We start from the raw sequence: 22,596 nt of genomic DNA on the forward strand, positions 1-22,596 counted from the left end.
TAATACTCCAGAATACCCTACAAAGCTATTTAGCTTACTTATACAGTTTATTTTTTTTATATATTTTTTATTAAACCGCCATTTAAGTTTTAAAACTATCAAAAAGCATCATAAAAGGCCAAAACCACACATCTTCCTAATCAAAAGGCAAACTCTTAATTCCCGCCTAATTAAGCTTGTGCAAATTATTTTATTGCATTTTCGCGATCGAAATCGCTATGCATGTTTAATATTATATTTCTCCTTTTTTTTTTTTGGCAAAAAAATCTCCAAAATAGCAACACTATTACACTTGAGGCGGGAGTTACAACAAAAATAGTGTGTGTGGCAGACGGAAAATCACATAAAAATTAAATTCAACATAAACCGAATGAAATCGTACAGCCAAACGGGTTTCATGTCTCATTTACAAAAATTATATATATATATATATATATATATATATTTTTTTTTTTAGACCCAAAACCCAACGGGTTTTCTGTGGACGGACGAGTGAACTACTTTGAGACACCTCTTTTTTTTTGGGGGTTTTGGTTTCAGTTGTGGGGGTCTTCAATCAGGCTTATTTAGTGAAGAGGGTCTCCAGCTAATTAACATTCAATTTAACACATTAAAATAGGAGGCTCAGAGCTTTCTGTTTCATTTGTCTTGGGGCTGTCGCGGCGCTCAACCGCAATCCATGGGCGCCGGCCGAAGATACACCGAGGCCGTGTCGGGGAAGTCAGATTGATGGGCTCCGGTTCCCCCGAGAATGTCTTGGGGTTCACTTTCTAAAAAGCCATAAAGCCATCTGGTGAGAAGACTGGCCTGGCCTGGCCGGGAACTGGCCTTGAGAACCGATCCGAAGCGCCTAGAGAGTTACGACTCCCAGAGCGGGCTTTACATAATAAGTAACAGCTAAATGGTCCGGATCCGGTCGGCCAGATCAACTTTTACTGCCACAAGCTGCTTTTGCTCTTGCTTGTGTCGCATCTCTTGTCCGTGAACTTGAAATGCAGTCCAGCCTTTCAGGCAAGTGCACTGAGAGGAACCCGGGGCTTTAAGTTGAGATTTAAATGGAAAGTGTATGAGAAAAATAAATAATTTCCATTTAAATATGAGGCTTAAGGTTCTAAAGGTTACTTTCACTATAACATATTCCTTTAAAACTCCTGAAATCATAGTAGAATTCATACCCGGTACTCTCTATGTTTAATTTTTTAATAAATATGCATCTTGTCAGTAGTAGTAGCAATAATTTCTGACAGTGCAGTGTGGGAAGATGTTCAAAAAGCCAACAACAAGTTGATGCAACCTGCGGCACTCTCAGGGCTGAAGTTGCAACATTTTAAGTTCATCGTGAAGCTTCTGAGAACTGTAAATGGGAAACTTTTTTTCTGAAACGTCATGACGCTTTCAAAGAGCTCCTCTTTGAAGACTAAACCGAAATAAGAGAAGAAAACACTGAAGATTTAAAAAAAAAGGGGGGATAGTTATATTTATTAGACTCTTCGGCGGGGACAGACTTAAATTAGTAGACGTAACCTCCGTTGGCGGCGTACTGAGTGCCCTGGCTAGTCTTCAGGAGGTGGGCCGGGGTGATGGTGTCGCGTCCAATCACCACGGGCACATGGGTCTCCGGGTTGAACTCCTCGATGCCGTTGGTGGCGGGCTCCTCGTACAGGTGGGCCGGTGTGATGGTGTTGGCTCCAATGACAGCCGGGGCCTGGAGCTGCTTGCTGATGGCGGACACCACCTGGCCCTGGACGTAGGCTGGGATCAGACTGGCCTGGGGAGCGGCCTGCACGAAGGAGGAGCTCTGCACCACGGCGGAGGACTTGAGGTGGGCGGGAGTGTACTCAGCGGGCTGGTAGGAGCTGGAATCTCCGCCAGGAACGACCTCGGCAGCTTGAGAGGCTCCAGAAACCACAGAAGCTCCATAAGCGACGGAGGCAGTCTTTAAGTGAGCAGGAGTGTATTCAGCGGGCTGGTAGGAGCTGGAATCTCCGCCAGGAACGACGACCTGCTGCTGCTCTTGGATGTACTTGTAGTGGGCCTGACGATCGGATTTGGAAATGAACTTCTCGGGGGTGTAAGTGTCGGCTCCAATGGCGGCAGGAACCGGAGCAACGGTATCAGCGCCAATGGGAGCTGGAACTGAAGTCTTCAGATAGGCGGGAGTGTACTCTTCCGGCTGGTAGGAGCTGGAGTCTCCTCCAGGAACAACCTCGGAGGCCTCAGACGCTCCAGAAGCTCCATAGGAAGCCTTCAGGTGAGCGGGGGTGTATTCAGCGGGTTGATAGGAGCTGGAATCTCCTCCGGGAACAACCTCAGTAGCCTCGGAAGATCCAGACGCCACAGAAGCTCCATAGGAAGCCTTTAGATGAGCTGGGGTGTATTCAGCGGGCTGGTAGGAGCTCGAGTCGCTTCCAGGGGCCACTGCGGAGGCCTCAGAGGATCCAGATGCTCCGTAGGAAGCCTTCAGATGAGCGGGGGTGTATTCAGCGGGTTGATAGGAGCTGGAATCTCCACCAGGAACAACCTCTGCAGCCTCGGAAGATCCAGAAGCTCCATAGGAAGCCTTCAGGTGAGCGGGAGTGTACTCAGCGGGCTGGTAGGAGCTGGAATCGCCTCCAGGAACGACCTCAGCAGCCTCGGAAGATCCAGAAGCCACAGAAGCTCCATAGGCCACAGAAGCCTTCAGGTGAGCGGGAGTGTATTCGGCGGGCTGGTAGGAGCTGGAATCGCCTCCAGGAACCACAGAGCCCGAGGAGTACGACGAGGATGAGGATGAGGAGGAAGTCGAGAAGCCGTAGCCGCCATCGGCGGCCTGGCCCAGCTTGAGGTGACTGACATCGGCGGCCACCAGGCCCACAAGGGCCACAGCAATGAGGAAGAGCTTCTGGAAGATTGGAAGGAAATTGGGCCAATTAGAATTGCGTCAAAGGGCGTAGGGCGTCACTGGGTGCTGCGGTGAATCCCCCTAGAACCGAGACTTACCATGTTTGTGCCAAATCTGTTGGCACACCGAGGGGTGTTTCAGGTTTTTATACCCACAAAAATATAATGGGTCTATGCTAATTGGGGTTTGTTTTGATCTTCGATCGAGTTGGTTCCTACAACAGTTCATCCAACCGTTCATCCAGCCTGTTTTTCAACGCTTCCTCCCAGTAGATAGGGCTCCGTGGGGCAGGGAGGTGCCAGAAGGCGAATTTGCATAGAAAAAATAACAAAGCGGAGATGTTATCGAATTTATTAGAACCCGAGACGAGTTGGAGCGCCTTGGCCTTTTTGGCAATTAAACTATAGTTTAGATAGTACACTGGGAGATATTTAGGAAAAGTATCTAAGAAATGGAATTGAATTCTTAGTCTTTAGTCCTGTTACGGAATGAGATATGAGCCAAGAGGTCTAGATTGGAGGCTATATGATACCTGGTACTCACTCAGTTCACTTTATGGAAGGAAATATCTAGTTTTAAGCTTCAATTGATAGTTTCTAGATAATCTACTAAGATAATAAGAGACTTCAGTCTAGTTGAGTGACTAAATGATACCCAGTACTTATCATTACCTCTTCTCTCTCTTAATATTACGATGCTTTAACTTTTATTCTTATATTTAGGTTTCAAGATGATCTATTAAGAGAGACTGCTTGGAGTCTGGCTGAGAGACTAAATGATACCAGGTACTTGTAATTATCTCTCTTAATATTATAATAAACTAACTTTAAAGCTTTCCTTTAGGTTTCAAGATGATCTATTTAGCGAATAAGAGACTACTTAAAGTCTATAGAAGGAACTATTTATCAGTATCAGTATTTATGTACTGATATATGATGGTATAAGATCGATTTCCAGATGATCTATTAAGACTTAGACTCTAGAGACTTCTTGGAGTCTATCTCAGAGACTATATGATACTTGTTCCTTTTTAATTTCACTTAAACAGGTGAGTTATTACCTTTGAAACTTTGATTTTAAAGCCCACAACTAATACCTTGTACAATTTCTGTCAGTGTTTGGCCATCCTCCCGATGAAACGCTAAATGGAGTCACTGATTAGCGCCTGGCAAGTTCAGGCCCCGGTGTCATAATCGGCTCCAGAAACCAGTTTCGTCTCCTCTTGGCCAAGTTTCGGCCAGATCTGCCGGAGAGTCGACTAATTGGGCCTCAAGACGGATCAATCGGGCGATTCTCCATCAAAACACATCTATTTTATCAGCTACTGGCCCGGCTTCTAAATCTTTCCGCCTGCCCTACAACGGTGTCGGGGTAAGTGATTCCAATCAAAATTTACTAAAATGCATATTCAGAGGTCGGTTGGCCAATTTAGAGTTTCACAAAGTTTGCAAAAAGTGGCAGAAAATATTTTATGGATGAACTTGCGCGCTTAGCAAATAGTTATGGCCATCACTTGTTTAAATTAGTTTAAATTAACGAACCGACTCTGCTTTTCATAACTTGGCTTAGAGGGTATTTGGCGGCCGGTGAGTTCTTAGGCGGGCCAGAATCTGATCTAGCATAATTAACGATCATTGAACTGGACGTTGGGAACTCGTTTTTGCCAAAAACTTAATATTTGTTTATTGATTTGCTTTTGTCGCCGCAAAATGGCCAATAGACCAATAGGTCTGTCAATGGAGCTCAGTTGGCTTAATTGTTTGAAAAATGATCGTAAGTCTTCTGAGCAATTATTAATGGCTTTGGAATTGAAATGTTGGTCATTTGTCAGATTGATAGTTTGATTACTGAAGGCAAGTGCACTGCTAATTAGTAGGCCAATAAAATAGCTAAAATATGTCAGAAAAGGCAGAGCCCTAAACCAGAATAGAAATGACACAATTCCAGATCTTTCTCCTCCAGGTTTTTTCCAATCTAACAAATTCTATTTCTATATTTTGACGGCGCCAGTGACGTCAGGCTGTACCATCTCATGAATATTAGGGGCTATATCTTTGGGAGCCATATCTTTTGGGGCGTGTATTTTTAGACCCTCGGCATTCGAATGCAAATTGGCAAAAGTCCGTCTGGCCAGCCGGCAGGCATCAGTCTGGTGTCTGATTCACGCCCCAACGATGAGAAACTAGTTTTAGGCCCGACCGTCTGTTTTGTTTCGCCGACTTAATTATGAAAATTTATGCTTCGAGTTCTGTAATTAAAAAAGAACACACTATTAAATATATAGCCCCCATATTTGGCATTCTGGCTATAAATATATTCATGTGTTTTGTGTAAAAATCAAAATCAAAATCAAAATCAAATGCCAGCGACAATCTGGTTGGGCCACAAAAGATTTATAATTTTGGCTCGATCGCAGAGTCTATATACTTTTATTTGTTTTCGTTCTTTCTCTTTTTGCGGCGAAACAATAGATCAAGTTTGTACGACCGCCTCACAAAACATTTATTGATATTGATTGGCCTTTGGCGGGACTAACTTGTTGGTGACTTAATAGAGGTGTGGACTCGCCAGCAGATAATGTCCAGGCCCTCAATTATACTTGTCAGGTTTCTTTAAAGAGACTATCCGTCTATAGACTATCTGTCTATAGACTGTCTGAAGTGCTGCAAAGTGTTTTCATCGCAAAGCATTTCAAGAACCTATCGTATAGGATTGAAAAACATATCGAAAGCATGCTGTAATCGAAAAGTTTTCAGTAAAATCTGAATATCTAATCTCTTGTTGGAAATAAGTAGTTTTCTTCCTTGAATCTTTGGCAATCCACCCTGATAAAGTTGATTCTTCTGCGGTAGCTTCCCAAATATTTGTCTTGTCCAGAGGTCTGTTTGCCGGCAACAAATATACATGTATTTTTTGTGGGGTTTCGGCCTCTGGGACCATAAAACACTCCGCGGAACAAACGCGACAAATTGTCTGGCCCCCGATGGAGCAGCAGCAGAAGCAGCTTGGCCGCCTTTTTCACATGCATTTTGGCCACACATATTAATATTTGCCATGTACCCTGTTGGGCTGTTGGGTGTACGAGATGGTTGTCCGTAAGATCGTTATGACTGAAAACGATGCTCAAATAAGACGGGCACGGTGAGCTGAGCTCTTAAATAAAGTTTGCCAAATTGCATTTTTGTTTAGCGTTTTGAACTGAACGTTTTGCAAAAAGCCCAAAGCTGTTGGGCAACTTCTTCAGATGCGGGCGATGTCTTGCCGCTTGTCTTGAATCAGAATTTTCGATTTTGAATCACAGTAGTATTTCCGTCTGATTTCGACACTTGGGTGTGAGAAATTCTAACTAATTGATGGCTAAACCAGTTCGTTTTATTTGATTTTTATTCGCAATATAAGCGAGTGAATGAAACGGGCACTCGGAGCTCTTGAGTCCGTGTATTGTTTGTCATTATTGGCATTTGTAATCCCATCATACTAGTTGACATCGCAAATATGTGCTCGCTTCCCAATGCTAGAATTCATCATTCCACATATTTGTTCCGTAAACTCCCCGAAAGTAAACACTGGTAGATGAGAATCTGGTAGATGAGAAACGGAGCTAGGCACCTGTTTCATCGATAGTTTGCTTTTTTTGTTTTAAAAAACTGGAAAAATCAGTATCAGGTATTAATTGCCAAGACAAATATTGAAAAATCGAAAGGGAACTTTTAGTTTCCATCTATTGTTAATTGGCCAGAAACGAAAACGAAGATCGGCGGATGCGAAGGTTTCTTGTACTCGTACTTGTTTGATTACTTGGCAGAAATTTGGTTTCAATTCGGGCTGGAGCCGGAGCTCCGTCCCTGACCTTCTCTGCGCCGAAACGTGTCAGAGTCCACAGAGACGAAATGGAATTAAATTTAATCATTGTTTTACGGTCATAATCCGCGAAAGTGAAGGGCAATCGAAGGAAGTCTGTCAGTCGGGCAGTCGGTCGTCTGCTGAGATCAGCAATTGGGTTTTTTTTTTTTAATTTGGTCTGGTTGTTGGAGGTGGTAGCTTAACGACTAAAGTTGGCTAATTAAAATAAAAACTGTATTGAAACACTTTAAACAAATAGCCGAGGAGAGGCTTGAAGACTTTTAACCTTTTTGTCTTTGATTAAAATTATTTTTATCCTCAGATCCAGAACAACAATAGCCACAAATGAGTACTTTTGTTGACAGTTTTCTTCCCATTGGAGCATAATAAAGCCATCTGGCTTTCAAGCCAAGTGACATCTTCGCATAAACTTCCAGAAACTAGTTTGATTAACTCTGGGCCATCGCGTAATTTGCTCGTCAATTACAAAATCAAGTTTCTGCCAGCGCACCTGTACCTGTACCTGTACATAGTGTTGGCATAATTAGTGACATTTCTGCTGTCATCGTCGATTGTCATTCAATTTGTCAAACGACTTTACGATCGGTGATCGAATCGAATATTTCAATCACCGGGAAGTGGCTGCCAGCTCTGGGAAACTGAATCCGATCAAGATTCTCATTCCCGAGCCATAACTAAACGACTTAAATGGGCAGTTCCACTCCTAATGAGATTGCTTCTACAATAAACTATGTAAATTTGGTAAAAAGGGGGTTTCCTTTTCATTTTAGGCCTGAGTCTTGAAGGCTAAGACTTTTCGAAGACTGAACTACTTCAATATTTTCATAAATATAACCTACATAGCGTATGCCCTCTTCTCTATTTTTCTCTGCGGCTTTTTTGCCTCATATTTTTGTTCACACTTGGGTGTTTACACACTTCCAACTTATAGTTTTGTCTTTTTTTTGTTGGGTACTTATTAATATGATTTATGACCATGTTCGGGGGATTCCCATTGACGTAGCCTCGCCAGTCCAAAGTCAGACCCCCATGTTCTTGTCCGCGATTAACATAATTTTGTCATAATTATATAATTTTTGGCTGCCTCTTGATGGTTATCGATTTGTGTAAACTTCATTAAAAAGGCTTTGTGGGTCTTGTGGTTCTCGGAAAACCATTTTTGGTTCATGGCTGATTTGAATAATTAGTTTAAACGGTTTCTGAAGAAGTTGTGCTTGAACTGTAGTTCCTATTAGATTTTAGGTTAGAATTAATTGTAATATATCATTATAATGGAGTATGGGCTTTACGTGAATAGACTTTGAAGGAATCTAAAGGAAACTTTATATAAATTATTTAAATATTAAAATAGAAGGACAAGTTATCCTTCTTTGTATGAGCTCTTCATAACTATACCTTTTTGGCACTCATGGCCCATGAACCTTAATGCTTCTGCCTTTTTTTCCATTAACCTCTCTATATAAACTCCTTGAAACACTTTTTAATGAAACTTTTTCAATTCGCCCGCTTTCCCAAACAACTAAACCGCTTAAATAGCATTTGGTATTAGTTCCGAACCACTATTTTCCGTGCAAGCCCCTAAGCTGGCTTAAAATTTCACGTTTCTCGGCTTGGAGAGGCCAAAGCCTAAAAGTATTCTTCGCCGCTGTCTCTCGTCCAAGCCGGCCGGCCGGCCGAGTCTCTCGTCTTCTTTTGAAGTGCACTACAATAAATTAGTTATTATGGCCTTAAGGCGGTGCAGCTGCCCCACCCCCCCCTTTCAATTAAGCCAAGTGCTGCCGAGGCTGTAAAAAGCCCACCGAAGCCAAAACCGTCCATTAAAAATTAAGCAAATATCAAACAAATAAACGAAAAGTAGTTCGGAGCGAAGGCTGCCACCGCCAAAGTAAAAGGACACTAAAATATTACGTGCACATGTGGCATCCTCATCATCCTTGCCGTCCAAAAGACGGAAAAGACGGCAGATGACGGAGCCCAAGACGATGGATGCCACAAATAAAATGTAAAAAATAAAAAATAGAAAACAAAAAATCAAGTTGCCAAAGCCTCGAGCCCAAAGCAATCAAGCAAAATGACGGCGATGCGACGGCGATGGCTTTCCTTGTTTCGTTTCGGATTTTCGCCGGAAAGGCCCAAAAATAATCACAAGGCGACAAAATGTTGCATATAATGCGGCTGCTTAGGAGGGACTATAAATAAATGCCCCAGGACACACAGGACACACGGGAGGATGCAGAAAGCTAAAAAAAAAAAAAAAAAATAGAAATCAGGGAAAAGGCAGAGTGCCTGTGTTGGGAAGAAATTTGGCAGTGCAATTTGGCGACAATTGAGAGACGTTTGTTAAGAACAAGTATTTAAAAAAATAATTAGAAAAAAAAACTTTATAAATATCGATAAGTATCGATATGTTTGTTGAAACAAAGGTAGATTGTCTGAGTTTGTGATAGATATTTTCTGTTAAAATTTGGCTATAATTGAAAGAGTTTGTTAATAATAAGTATTTAAGTAAATAAGTATAATAAAATAACTTTAAAACCAACTAAAATAAATCGATAATTATTGATATTGTTTCTTCAAATAGAAAAGCTTGTAAAGTATGAAATGAATAAGTATTTAGATCTGAAACCTTTACGATAAATACATATTGCTTCTTCAAACTCTAAATATGAATGGAAAAAGGTAGAAACTTGTGGCATTTTAAGTTTCTTCTTTTCTTAAAAGCTCAAGTTTCTCCTTTAGCCTTTTTTGGCCAAAAGTTGCAGTCTCGAACTGAACTGAAATGAAGGATAAATGGATGGGAGGATGGCTGGATGGATGCTGGGTTCGTGTTAATTATTTTGCTAAAATAATGCAACAAAAACGAGGAAAAATTTGACAAAATCTGATGTGTCCTTTCCCCACTTTCCCCACCCAGCAATCCCCAGCCCCAAAAGGCCTGCCTCTAATGCCTGGGCGCATTTTCCCCAAAAAAAAAAAAAGAAAGCCAGAAATGAAAAATCGCAATTTCCTGGGCCTCTGATAACCGGCGGCTACGAGCAGTTTCTCTAAATATATATATCCTATACGTATCGGAGGATATATAATATAAACAACAATAAAGGACGACACCGAGAGAGCTTAATGAGTGACGGGCGGTCATATTAGATGAGATTCCCTTCTATATCCTTTTTATTTTTGGGCTGACATTTTGTTTTTGTTTGGGCAGCTGCCTCGGTGTTAGTGTTAGTGATGGTGTTAGTGTTAGTGTTAGTGTCAGTGTGTCAGCGTGGGTGGGTGAGTTATGGGGCATTAAGCCCAGATGCGACTATCTATACACTGAGAGAAAAAAGGTTACACGGTAGAGAAGTCTTTTCTTTCTCAAAACATTGTTTAAAGTGCTCTTAAGGTATAGTTTCTCTCAGTGTGCAAATGTATGCTTCGTCTTCTTGGGCATTTGCATTATTCATGTGCTGTCAGCGAGGAGTGGGCTGGACTGGGCTGGACTGGACTGGGGTGGGGTGGGGTGGGGTGGTGATGGCCGCGGTAGTTTTATTTTAAAGCCCAAATGTTCATAAAAACCAAAAACCCAGACAAGTGCAGTTCGCTGTCGTTGGAGGCTATGGGCGTTGACAAAAAGGGGGCGTGGGCTGCACATATTTATACTCTGTAATCGGGCCATAATCGGTGGAGATTGCTGCAATTTATCGATAAGTATGGCTTTTATCTCATTATGATATTTGCTTTGAAAATTAAACAGAACAGAACAGATTACAGATACTTAATTAGCTTATTTTATCGATTATATTATCGATTATTTATTGATCTGTTGGACAGTCTAGTATCTATTTCTAACAACTTCAGTTTGTATCTCTATTAATTTAACATGGCTTAGCTGAATTAATTAATAATTTACTACATATTTATTATAGTATAGGCCAGCAATCCCCCAAATCATTATTCATTAAGACTTTCAGGCGTTAATGAACTATGAATATTGAATAAGATAATTAATCATTATTTGTTTAAATATTAGAAGCCTTATAATATACTCCATTGATAAATAGTATTATGACTAACTGGCTAGTTGGATAGATTAACTAAATCTAAATTCTTTAATTATCTTTTATCCAAATATTATTTTTGAATAATGAGTTAGGGCATTTGTTTGGCCTTTGTTGGCCCTCAGAAGTGAAAGCCTCTCTCCCTGTTTAATAAACTCAAACGCCCCTGGCCCCATCTACCCCCTCACTACCCTGGATGGCTTAACTGTCCTGTCCCGTGGCCACCCCCCTATTCCTATTAACCCTTCCCGGACGCCCATGTGCTCCTCGGCATTCATTCTTGTTGCATTTTACGTTCGCTGGCTGAACGCTTTTGATGGGTTTCTTTTTTTTTTTTTTGGTTGGTCCAGCTCCAGCTCCTCCCAATTTCTAGCTTCCAACTGCCTGCTTCCCAGTTTGTAGCTTCTAGCTGCTCCCAGCTTGATCCCATCCCCGAAAGCCATTCCATCGCCATCGCCATCGCCATCGCCATCGCCATCGCCATCGTGTGTTGTGATGCTGATGACAGGAGCTGAAGAGTAGACAACGTCGCCGTCATGATGAAGTTGTCGTTCATGGGTTAAGGATGGCATGGAGAGTGTGAGGACTGGGGGAGAGCTGGTGGACCTGGGGGAGCTGCTCGTTAACTTGCCTTTAAGTCAAGTTGTTTCACAATCTTCGCAAGGAACAACCAGCCAGCCAGCCCCAAGAAAAAAAGTGTTATAAATTGCATTTAGTGTCGGGCCACGTCATTGCTGATTTGTTACGGCTGGCACGGTTATGGGATGGAATTGGTGGTGCTACAGAAACATATACATATGTATCTGGAGGGAGCGGGCCAAAAGGTCAAGCTCTACGCTTTCTAGGCCTCTTTCTTCAACAATGGCTCCTGTATCCAGTATCCAGTATCCAGAATCCCCACCCGATCTCTATGCAAATTTTGATTCGCGTTTCTGCGTTCTGGAATTCTCGAATTGTTTACAAATTTCCGTACAAAATGCTAGCGGGAGGATGGCAGTCCGATAGAGCTAGCCGGATAGAGATATGCTAAAATTTCAACTCCAGTCATAAACTAAAGACTTTGTTTACAAATTAAATGCAGCATGCAACAAGCGACATCTTCATCTGGAGCTCAACTGGCCAACTGGCCGCAGCCACTCTGCAGATATTCCACTCGAGATACAGATACACTGGAGCTTGGCCCGTAGAGCTTTTCTTCTCTCCACTCTTTTTATTTTATTTTTTGTATATATTTCTTTTTACTTATGAATTCACCGGACAAATCCCCGCTAAGGTCCTCGATCGTCCCAAAAAAGCAGAAAAATAAAAGAAACGCAATCCGCCTCCTGGCGCTTGGGTGTGATGTGTCCGTTGGTTGTCCGTCTGTCCGTACATAGAGGGAAACTAGGGGACTTTTCAAGTCCTTTAAGGTCAAGAGAATATAATAATTTTATCTAAATTTTATTAATGGAAGATGGCTTCAAATAGCACGCTGTTTCTTCATGAAATAACTTGAATTTCCCACCACTTGGACTTCCTTTCCCGGTCCTAACTTCTCCCAGTGCATGTCCGCCGGCTTGTACTTTATGCCCACCGTATGCAAAGCAGTCCGAGGCCCAGCTACATGTGTTTTACATGAATTTTAAATGATATGTTAAATAAAATGCGCAGCTAAACAGCCCCAGGCACCGCAAGAAGACAAGAAAGCCAACCACTGCAGCCACAGTGACTGCAAAGAGTGCGTGGACAGCCGCAGGAGCAGAGAGGCTACAAAAAAAAATTGGCATGAACAGTGAGCCGCAATCACTGCTCTTTTCCCAACTATATTGCTTCTTGTAAAGTGTTAATTATAAAAATCGAATTAAGTAATGCAGAATTATGAAGGGAGAGTGATGGGGAAGCTGGCATCATTTTTATGAAAAGGAAAAGAAATATTAGATTATATTAGCAAGTCATATTGGGCAGTTGGGAGAACTAAGCGCTATTATTATTTGGAATTACTTTAAAGTTCTCCCTGAGAGGGCAAACTTTAAGCAGATTCCATCGAGAAAAATCGTAACAATAAGTGCCAGTCATAAATTTATTAAGAGACTTTATGGCTTTAATAAGAACTACTTAAACACTTAATTACCAAAGTTTATGGCCCGCAATTCGCTCGGCTAACCACTGTGCACTGGCAGAAAACTATGCAAAGTTTATGCGAATCTGAAATATTTTCACTGGCCAAGCGCATGCCCGGCCAACTCAATTGTTCAAATACGTTTATATATCTTAAATGCGGGAAAAAGTCAGGGGAGGAACACGGGTGGGGGAACACTAGCCTTCTAAACGCCAAAGGCCGTCGGCTGTTGGATCTTGAATGTTGAATGTTGGATGTTGGATGTTGGATGCTGCCCGATGCTATCAATTCAAAGTCAAATGGGGGGACAACAAAACAAATCGGCGCTGCATCTATAATGAGGCCGAGCTGGGCCAGCTAGCCGGTCTAGAAGGAAAGGCAGGAAATTAAGGGGACATCGAAGTTCAGATGCTCTTCAGGGGGGGTCTTCTAGAGCCTATACTCCATTTCAACTTGATACCTCTAGAAATAGGAATCTAGTTTGTCTGGCAAGTCTTCTGGCGGACCAAAGGACAGACGGACAAAGTTATACTGATTCCAGAAGCGATTCAGATGACTAGGATATAGGTATCTAATCTTCTACCTTCAGCCCACTATCTTGAAGACTAAGGAAGTAGCACCTCTAGAGTAAAGTACAGAAGAGTAGTATTTCCATCCAAACTTCCTCACAAAACCAAGAAGCTCTTGGGAAAGAGTATTAATAAAACAGGCCTAAAGTCGTCGGAATTGATGAGAGCGGGGCAAGCATATGGCCAACGGCATTTGGCCAAGACCGGGGTCCAGTGTTTTGACTTGCATGTGCCTCATTGAGTTGTACCAGGAGTACCCGATCCCCTCCTGATCCCCTTTTTGGGGATCTCCGCCCCTGATTTTCTTGCGGATCACGATCATCTCAAAAGGGACACCCACCCAACGCACACGTATTTCAACAGTTCTAGGCAAGATAAATAGGCAAGATCTTTCCAAAATCTCCAAAATATACTCTCAGCTTGTAGAAATTTAAACTTTTATTGAAGAGCTTGTTATTTTTTTAATTTTAATTCCTTCTTGGTCCATATAATCTTGGCCTCGACTGTAGGCCATTTGCTTTGGGCCATTGCGCATCGCATTGATTGCAAAAATTGTTGAATGCCGCACAATTGAATCCAGTCGCGGGTCCATAAATGTCTTTATTATGATTCTGAGTAGTTTTGGCCAATTTGCTGACCAACTGGGAGAGATTCTCAAGCTGGGAAATAAATGCTTTTTTGTTTCTTTTTCTAAGCTGGTTAGGTTTTGTTTATAGGACTTATGTAACATAGCTGTTTAATGTCTAAAGAATCTTAAATTTTCTATCTTATTATATTTTTCTTCGATTTTTCCTTACTTTTTCTGGGGCAACCCCTTATGAAATCCTGGTTTCGCCCTATATGGGCCACTAGGATGTCTATATCTTTGCGAATTCCCATCCGATTCTTGAGCGGAATGTCTTGAAAGACTCGTAGATCAATTCCCCATCGATCTGCATCAAAATCTGAGAACGAAATATTTTTTAAATTTTTTCCCACTTTTTCTGGGGGAACCCCTTGCGAAATCCTGGTTTCGCCCTATATGGCCACTAGGATGTCTATATCTTTGGCAATTCCCATCCGATTCTTGATCGAAATGTCTTAAAAGACTCGTAGATCAATTCCCCATCGATCTGCATAAAAATCTGAGAACGAAATATTTTTTCAATTTTTTCCCACTTTTTCTGGGGGAACCCCTTGCGAAATCCTGGTTTCGCCCTATATGGCCTCTAGGATGTCTATATCTTTGGCAATTCCCATCCGATTCCTAATCGGAATTTCTTAAAAGACTCGTAGATCAATTCCCCATCGATCTGCATCAAAATCTGAGAACGAAATATTTTTTCAATTTTTTCCCACTTTTTCTGGGGGAACCCCTTGCGAAATCCTGGTTTCGCCCTATATGGCCTCTAGGATGTCTATATCTTTGGCAATTCCCATCCGATTCCTAATCGGAATTTCTTAAAAGACTCGTAGATCAATTCCCCATCGATCTGCATCAAAATCTGAGAACGAAATATTTTTTCAATTTTTTCCCACTTTTTCTGGGGGAACCCCTTGCGAAATCCTGGTTTCGCCCTATATGGCCACTAGGATGTCTATATCTTTGGCAATTCCCATCCGATTCTTGATCGAAATGTCTTAAAAGACTCGTAGATCAATTCCCCATCGATCTGCATCAAAATCTGAGAACGAAATATTTTTTCAATTTTTTCCCACTTTTTCTGGGGGAACCCCTTGCGAAATCCTGGTTTCGCCCTATATGGCCTCTAGGATGTCTATATCTTTGGCAATTCCCATCCGATTCCTAATCGGAATTTCTTAAAAGACTCGTAGATCAATTCCCCATCGATCTGCATCAAAATCTGAGAACGAAATATTTTTTCAATTTTTTCCCACTTTTTCTGGGGGAACCCCTTGCGAAATCCTGGTTTCGCCCTATATGGCCTCTAGGATGTCTATATCTTTGGCAATTTCTATCCGATTCTTGATCGGAATGTCTTAAAAGACTCGTAGACCGATTCCCCATCAATGTGCATCAAATTCTGAGAGTAAATTATTTTGAATTCGATTTCAGTCCTCCAAAGAGCTCTAAACCTATCGATTACGTTTTCTCAAAATTTTTAGACCTAGCCAAGTAGGCATAGAAAGCTGAATTTTGTATATAAGTCCGTGGATTCTGTGAATCAGAATCAGTTCAGTCCGACCAGTAGGACAGTCCAGTTTTTGGATAAATATTTTATTTTCATTTATTTATTTTATTTAATTTTTGGGGAGTAACAAGTACAGTGGACTATAGAAGGACGGCGTTTGAACAGCGTCTTATGCGGATATTTCTTTATTTAATTTTTATTTAATTTTGTTTTTTGCCAGCACCCGTGGCCGTGTTTGGGTCCTCATATTTATTATTTTTGTTTTTTATTTTAAATTATTTTTATTATTTGTGGGTAACCAGTACAGTGGCCTCTGTTGTTGTCGCATATGGACTTGTTGACCCCCATTGCAATATAACTTATTCTTTTTATTTGAGTTCAATTTAATAATTATGAGCTCACTGGATATTTTATTTTTTATCTTAAATGAAACGTTTACCTTTATTTTTTATTTTAATTCATTGGACCTATTGGAAAGAAGGGAAATCCAGCTTCTTCTATTTGTGTATCTGCTAGAAAGTGTTTTCATTTCTGTATTCATTTTAATTTTATAATATATTTTATGCCTTCCTTTTTTTCTTTATTTTCTTTTTGGCCTATGTGGCCCACAACGATGTCTATATCTTGGCCAACTTCCATCCTGTGTTCAAACCAATTATTTATTAATTTGAAAGGCCAAGCAGTTGTCTCTAAACTCCAAGCCCAGGTGACATTTGCAAGTCCCTCTTATCTGAACCAAAACCTTGTAAATCATATTAGAAACTGGCAAAGCGTGAAAACTGTGCCAGCAATCCGATTGGGAAAACGTCTACGTGCCCCTGAGGAAGCCCCGAGGCCAACATCCAGAGAACAGAGACCGCAATCGGAGTCCCAGAACTTAGAGTTGGCCAAGTCGGAGTCAGGGGCAGGGGCAGGGGCAGGGAAAAAGGCAAATCAGGCATTAAATTGCTCATGAGGCCGACAATTTCTTTAAACACAGAGCTCTGGCACAGCGGCTGAGTTGGTAATAGAAAAGGATTTGACTCGATTGAACACCCGAATTTGCAATTTTCGAGTTAGGCTTCAGTTGCGCCCCCCCAAAAAAAAAAAGCAAAAAAAAATTGTGGGCGGCAAGTCGAAATTATATATCCCAGGTCCAGGCAAGTGGAAGAAGCGGACCAAGTTCACTGAGCTGCCTTTTTTCCGTTGGCTGTCTGGCTTTTCTTCTCCCATTTTTCCCCATTTGTGTTTTTTTCGGCCTGTTTTGGGGCCATCTCTTGGCCAAAACACTTAACACGTCAACACGGCCGCCGCCGACACTGTTTTCCCAGCCATTTCTGGTGGGAGGGCTGGGCTTTTTGCTTAGAGGCTTTTGTTTTCATGTTTTTTATGGTTTTTTTTGCATTATTTTGATCTTTTAAATAAAGAAATTAGAGAGATCTATCTTCTAGCTACGTTATTTAATCTTTTATTATATATTTTTTTTTTTTTTTTTTTGGCAATAAACAAGAGTCCATGGCCTAATGATTGTTGAGACATTTAAGTTTAGACTTAATCCTAAAAGAAATCAAAGTTTAAAGCCAGAGAATACAAAATTGTAGGTTGAATGTTAGTTGGCAAGTGCACTGAGAAAAAATGTATAAAATACTTCAACTTTTAATTCAGGACTAATCTTTTGAGTTTGAGTATTTGGGAGATGTCTGTTAAGATAGTTATTATTATAGTTATGTATTAGGTATTTTTATGTTATAACCCAATAGGCAGGTGTCGAAAGCTTCGCCAGTTTGTCCTTCTTACAAATAAATGCCCACTTGTGGTGCCAGTGCCAGTGCAAAGTGCTATGGAGTATACATAAGTAAACTGGCTCGCATGCCGCATGACCATATGGATCGATGAGATTGCTGCAGATTGCAGATCGAGCATCGATTATTATCTATTTTGGCAGGAATCGATCGTGATCGATTTATGCTGAGCAGAGCGAACAAGGTTAAGTGCCAGCCGAGCCTTAAAGGGGATTCCCCTTCGGAGCTGTTAATGTGCCAACAGGAATTCTCCACAAATAAATCCACACAGTGGAAAAATAATAAATAAATACAAGAAATGTAATGCTTTGAAGTGAAATATTAATTTGCATTTGCTTCCACAGAGGCATCCAGAATTAAAAACAAAATAGTTTGCCAATCACACGCCACATGCCACATGCCACTAGTCCAAGTCCAAGTCCAAGTCCAAGTTCGTCATCAGTTAAGTGAGAGCATCGGTGATGTGAGCTCGTCACTCGTGGGGATTGTACTTGAGGGAGTTGAGCTCCTTCTCGCAGCCCCTGTAGGCCATGCCCACTCCGAATCCGGTGCCCAGCCAAATGGGCCAGATCCTGCGACGGAAGAAGAGCAGGGTGACCACCGATCCGATCACCAGCCCCCCGATTCCCTTAACCAGAGCATCCGATAGGCAGCGGTTCAGGTTCTCCCGCAATCGATCCTCGGGAGCCGTCGACATGTCCTTCTCTTCGCTCTCAGATTCTGATGGGAGTCCTCTGCCTCTGCTTTTTTTTATTTCGAATTTATACAAATTTTATCTGTCGTCAGTTGATGTGATGACAGCGACCGAAAACAAAACAACCTTAGAGGTTCTGTTACGGAAGAGTCTATGGGGACTGGGTTCTGGTTATGGAGTTGACGGGAACAGGTCTCAGTTTTGTGTTTTAACTGAAAGGAGAGACCTATTGTGCCCGTAAGTTGGCTCATAGACCTATTAGGTTGCCCTTTAAGCCTTATTAGTTGACTAAAACAGGTGCCAGTAGGCTCTAGATCCCAACTACCCTCCTTTGAGTATCCTCCGACTAAATTATTTTCATCCAAGGCCTGCTGACCCTTTCATGTTAACCGAGTTCTGCTGCCAAATGTGCGATCCTAATCCTAATGCTTTTTGCACCGGCCTGGTGCTAATGCGACAAGTCCACTTGGCCATCTCTCTCTGCCACTCTGTCCCTGGCTTCCCTCTTGAATATTCCTGGAAAGATTGCGATTTGCGATGATATGGTCGAGACGAATCCAGTTCGAGGCTTCCGAGGCAATCGCTTGATCGCCAATCCACTCCACTCCACTCCACTCCACTCCACTCCACTCCACTTTACTTTCCTTCAGTCCAGAGTCCAGAAACCAGAAACCAAAATCGGAAAAGCCAAAATCGCAACCTGGAGGAGATTGTGTGTAGCACGGTCGGCAATTATAATATATACAGAACCCATTACGGTTCAGAGGTCGAATGTAGAAATTGAGATAGTGGAGGCCACTATGGCTGGAGGCTGGAGGCTGGAGGCGGGAAACTGGATGTGGTTCATTGGCAGCTTTGCGAGTTGCTTTTTGCGGCCAAGAGGAATGCGTTTCTTGCCTTTCAAGCCAAGTTAACAAAACTATTAGTTGTGATTTTGTAACTCATAGAGTTGCTTTCAAGAAGGCTTTTAAAAATCAACTTTATTTTAGATCTAGTAACAGAAAATACTCTCCAAAGACACTCCCACTTGCTTCTACTTCAAGCCTGGTTTAAAAACTTTCAAAACCTTAGCTGTTTTCTAAACTGCTGACTGTTTTTTTGGCCAAATAGCCAGCACTGGCCAACGACAACGACGTCATCGGCATCGTCATCGTCATCGTCGATCACCGCTCAGTTTTTGGCTCTTGGCTCCGAGCCTGTAGCGCCGCATCCCAGAACCCGATCGCAGGCCCCCCAACCCAAAACCCAATCCCAGGCCCATCAAGATAGGCGTAGGCCCCCTCCTGGTCCCCAGTGGCTCTCCTCCTCCTCCGCCCTTGATCGCCAATTTCCGATCCCCGATTTTCGATTCTGGCGGAGAAGCCAATCGTGATCGAAGCGAACTCTGGATTCTGGTGGCTGGTTTGGGCTTTTTGGTTCAAAAGTTGGTGGTTTGTTTTAAAAATTTTATATTATATGATCCATATATTATGAGGAACTAGTCAGGAACTATTCATTTTCACAACTTGTGTTACTAGTTTTGTATTTAATTATTATATTTCTTTAATTGCTTAAATATTAAATATAAGTCTTCTTAGTTTATGAATATTTTTGTATAATTTCCCAAAACAATTTTCATGAAACCCTAATTAGCGCCTTACATTTCCGGCAACAAGCTTGGTCCTTTGGCGAACTAGTTCCTGGAACCCCCAGCCTCGGTCTCGGTCTCGGGCTCGGTCTCGGCCAACTGTGCCAGCTTCTGGCCCACAGAGATCCAGATACTCGGCTCTGGCCGGGAAGAGCAGGGAGACTGGGCTGGGGCCATGGCCAATAGTCGTCGCTCCTCGCCACGTTTAATAAGCAATTTTGATTTGGAGCAGATTAGGTGACGGCCGAACGAGGAGGCGAACGTTGCAAGTTCAGGTTGCATGCCACACTGGCTACTGGTGGTTGGTGGTACTCTCATCTTACAGAGGGAGAAAGGCTAGTTGTCTTTCATTTATTGAAATATTTCAAAAATCATTTTCAAGATCAAGAGTTGTATATTTTTTATTCATGATTGTCTAGCTAATTATTTATAGTCCTTGACTTAAAAGACAAAATAGTTAGCTCTAGTTTAGTAATCAGTATCCAATTTCTCGCAGTGCCTCCTCCTTGAGGTTCCTGCAACTGACTGCAACTTGCACTTGACTTTGTCGCTGACCCGGCCAAGATTTTTAACTCGAACTTGTTGCTGCCAGTTGGGGCAGTTGGGGCTTCTATATACCATACCATACACACTCCCCAGTATATATATTCTATATGTATATTCCGATGGCGATACTGTTTACATGGAACTTGTACTGATTGCTTCTAGTCATGCCCCCGATCCGGAGATTCGCAATTTTGTGATAAGCTTTCGCAGAAGTTGGCTTTCAATTTTTATTGAATTTTAATTGGTTGACGAATGGGTTTCGACTTGGACTGTTTGTCGCTTAAAACATATTCCAGCTATGCCGATTGGCTTTTCTTTCCATGAGGGAGAAAAACGATCTGTCGTGGAGAGGCAAAGGTTCCCAAGAAAATTTAGATCAATTTTCCTAATTTACTTGGCGGCGGCGATTGCGTGTCTTGGCGTGAAAAACGGCACTTGAGGAAAACCCACAGAAAATTGTATGGCCAAGGAGGCTGAGGAGGCTGCGGCTCTAAAAGGGGGCGGGGCTAAAAGGTAGGGAATTCCATTCCACGGCCGAGAAGAGGCTGAGAAAAATAAATCACGACTCGGGTTTCGAAAGCGCGAAACTGTTACCAAAGCACTTAAACTTAAATTGGCCAAAAGTGAGCTCTGGGCCGAGGAGCCTAGTGCTTGATGCCTGATGCCTGATGCCCGATTCCCGATCCCGTCGAGATCCCAGCTCCCAACAACAGTTCCCAGGGCAGGGAGCCGCTTCCAAGGGGGCTCTCCGGGAGGAGAACTAAGGAGTTCCAAATTAGAAATAGTGTAGATAGATACGCCAATAGAATTTATAGCGACTCTCGGACTGCGTTTCTATCTTCTCTGTTTTTTTTTTTTGGTTTTTTGTTTCTGTTTGGGTTACTGCCTGCTGCTGCCTCCATGATCATGCCCTGGTCAGGTTAATTTTGGGCACGACCACGCGGCCATGTGGATGACGATGATGATGGCAACGCACGAAGGCAGCGACGGCTATTGGGGGCACTGTCAGAAAAGTAAGGTACAGATCGGAGGAGGGGCAGTCCAGCAGCCACACTGTTTCTCCCAGTGCCGAGGCGGCCTGGTAGCTGGCCAGGTAGGTGGTGAGTGAGGAGCAGGAGTGGGGCCAGGAGCCAGGAGAAAGAAAGAAACGTGCTCGGGGATCGCAGCTTAAGTTTAATGGAACCAATTGAAGATATTTTGTGGGCAAGTGATAAAGTTGTATGCCCAGTTGGTGGGTGCCTTCCTAGTCTTGGCCAGCCTTGGCTGCCGGCCCCTTCTGGCTTTTCCATCAACGGCTCCAGAGGCCAGCTCTTGGCCGGCCGGCTTCACGAACCCATTAAATGATGCGTAAGCCAAGCCGTGATCATGCGTTTTTTATTCTCCTGCTCTGGCTCTGGCTCTGGCTCTAGCTCTGGCTCTGGCTTTGGCTTTGGCGGGAGGAGCAGATCACACGATCCTGATACGCAAAAAACCGGAGTGCAATAGAAAATCAGCGTGAAAATTGCCAATCCCCGCCCCCAAACCCACCGACGACTGAGTTATGTGAAAATTGCGGAAGAATTTCGTGCGGCGGCTTGTTAGTAGATGGAAGCTAAAGCCAAAGCCACAGCTACAAAATAAGCAAAAAAAAAAGAAAAAATCAAAAGCAAACTGCAACTCAAACCAAACTAAACTAATGTAAACCAACAGTGAGCCAGGTCCGAAGGCAATTGGCCGGCAATCGGAGCTGGCTGGGGTGGTGCTAAGTGGGAAGTAGGTTAAGGTAATTTCCAACCATCCCAGCATCCCAATATCCCAACATCCCAGTATCCCAGCACCCAGAGCCACAAAATTCCTGACCTAGCTGGAGACAAGCTGGATCCATTGGAGTTGCTTGTTTGTTTGGTATTTAAAGGAATATTTAGGAGGAGAACATATTTTAATATTTCAAATATCTCCTGATTCAAAAGGGGTTTATAAATATTTAAAAGAATAATATACTCCTTAGAGTCTCGTATTTAAAGTTTAGTTTTTAAAAAAGAAACAATCTTCACTTTTGTATTTGAAATTTGAAATTTAAAGCTAGATCTTTATAATGTTATTTATTTTTGTGTGAAATTCTTTCAATTATTACTCACGATTTAAGATTTTATTATTACTATTATTTTTTTAAATATTTCAAGCAGAAATTTCAACTAAAATAATATTTATTCCAATGCTCCTAAAGATCAGAAGCTGTTGGTCTTTTGTTTTTTATAAAATCCTAATTAATAAAATAAATTAGAACATATTTTATAAACTGATAACTGTTTGGAAAAATAAATACAATATATACCTATTTTTTTTTGGTAACAATACCTTTAAAAAATCGTGCCAGAGTTGAGC

The 22,596-nt window shown here is 42.1% G+C and overlaps 2 protein-coding genes across 3 annotated transcripts; both read right to left on the reverse strand.

The window, feature by feature from the left end:
• Positions 1-1,467: 1,467 nt before the first annotated feature.
• Positions 1,468-3,105, reverse strand: LOC6501998 (spidroin-2). Of its 2 annotated transcripts, XM_032452278.2 has the most exons (3): positions 2,980-3,105; positions 2,000-2,881; positions 1,470-1,879 (listed from the first exon to the last, which is right to left on the reverse strand). In XM_032452278.2, exons 1-3 carry the CDS (start codon positions 2,980-2,982, stop codon positions 1,511-1,513), a joined length of 1,254 nt encoding a protein of 417 aa, XP_032308169.1. In that variant the 5' UTR covers positions 2,983-3,105; the 3' UTR covers positions 1,470-1,510. The 2 variants fall into 2 exon arrangements, with proteins under 2 accessions (XP_032308168.1, XP_032308169.1); XM_032452277.2 differs by having other exon boundaries at positions 1,468-2,881.
• Positions 3,106-17,651: 14,546 nt separating this feature from the next.
• LOC6501997 (MICOS complex subunit Mic10) lies at positions 17,652-18,225 on the reverse strand. The gene has a single exon (XM_001966807.3). It carries the CDS (start codon positions 18,060-18,062, stop codon positions 17,838-17,840), a length of 225 nt encoding a protein of 74 aa, XP_001966843.1. The 5' UTR covers positions 18,063-18,225; the 3' UTR covers positions 17,652-17,837.
• Positions 18,226-22,596: the final 4,371 nt, after the last annotated feature.

This window comes from Drosophila ananassae, chromosome XR (assembly GCF_017639315.1).
Source record: "Drosophila ananassae strain 14024-0371.13 chromosome XR, ASM1763931v2, whole genome shotgun sequence".
Taxonomy (NCBI): domain Eukaryota; kingdom Metazoa; phylum Arthropoda; class Insecta; order Diptera; family Drosophilidae; genus Drosophila; species Drosophila ananassae.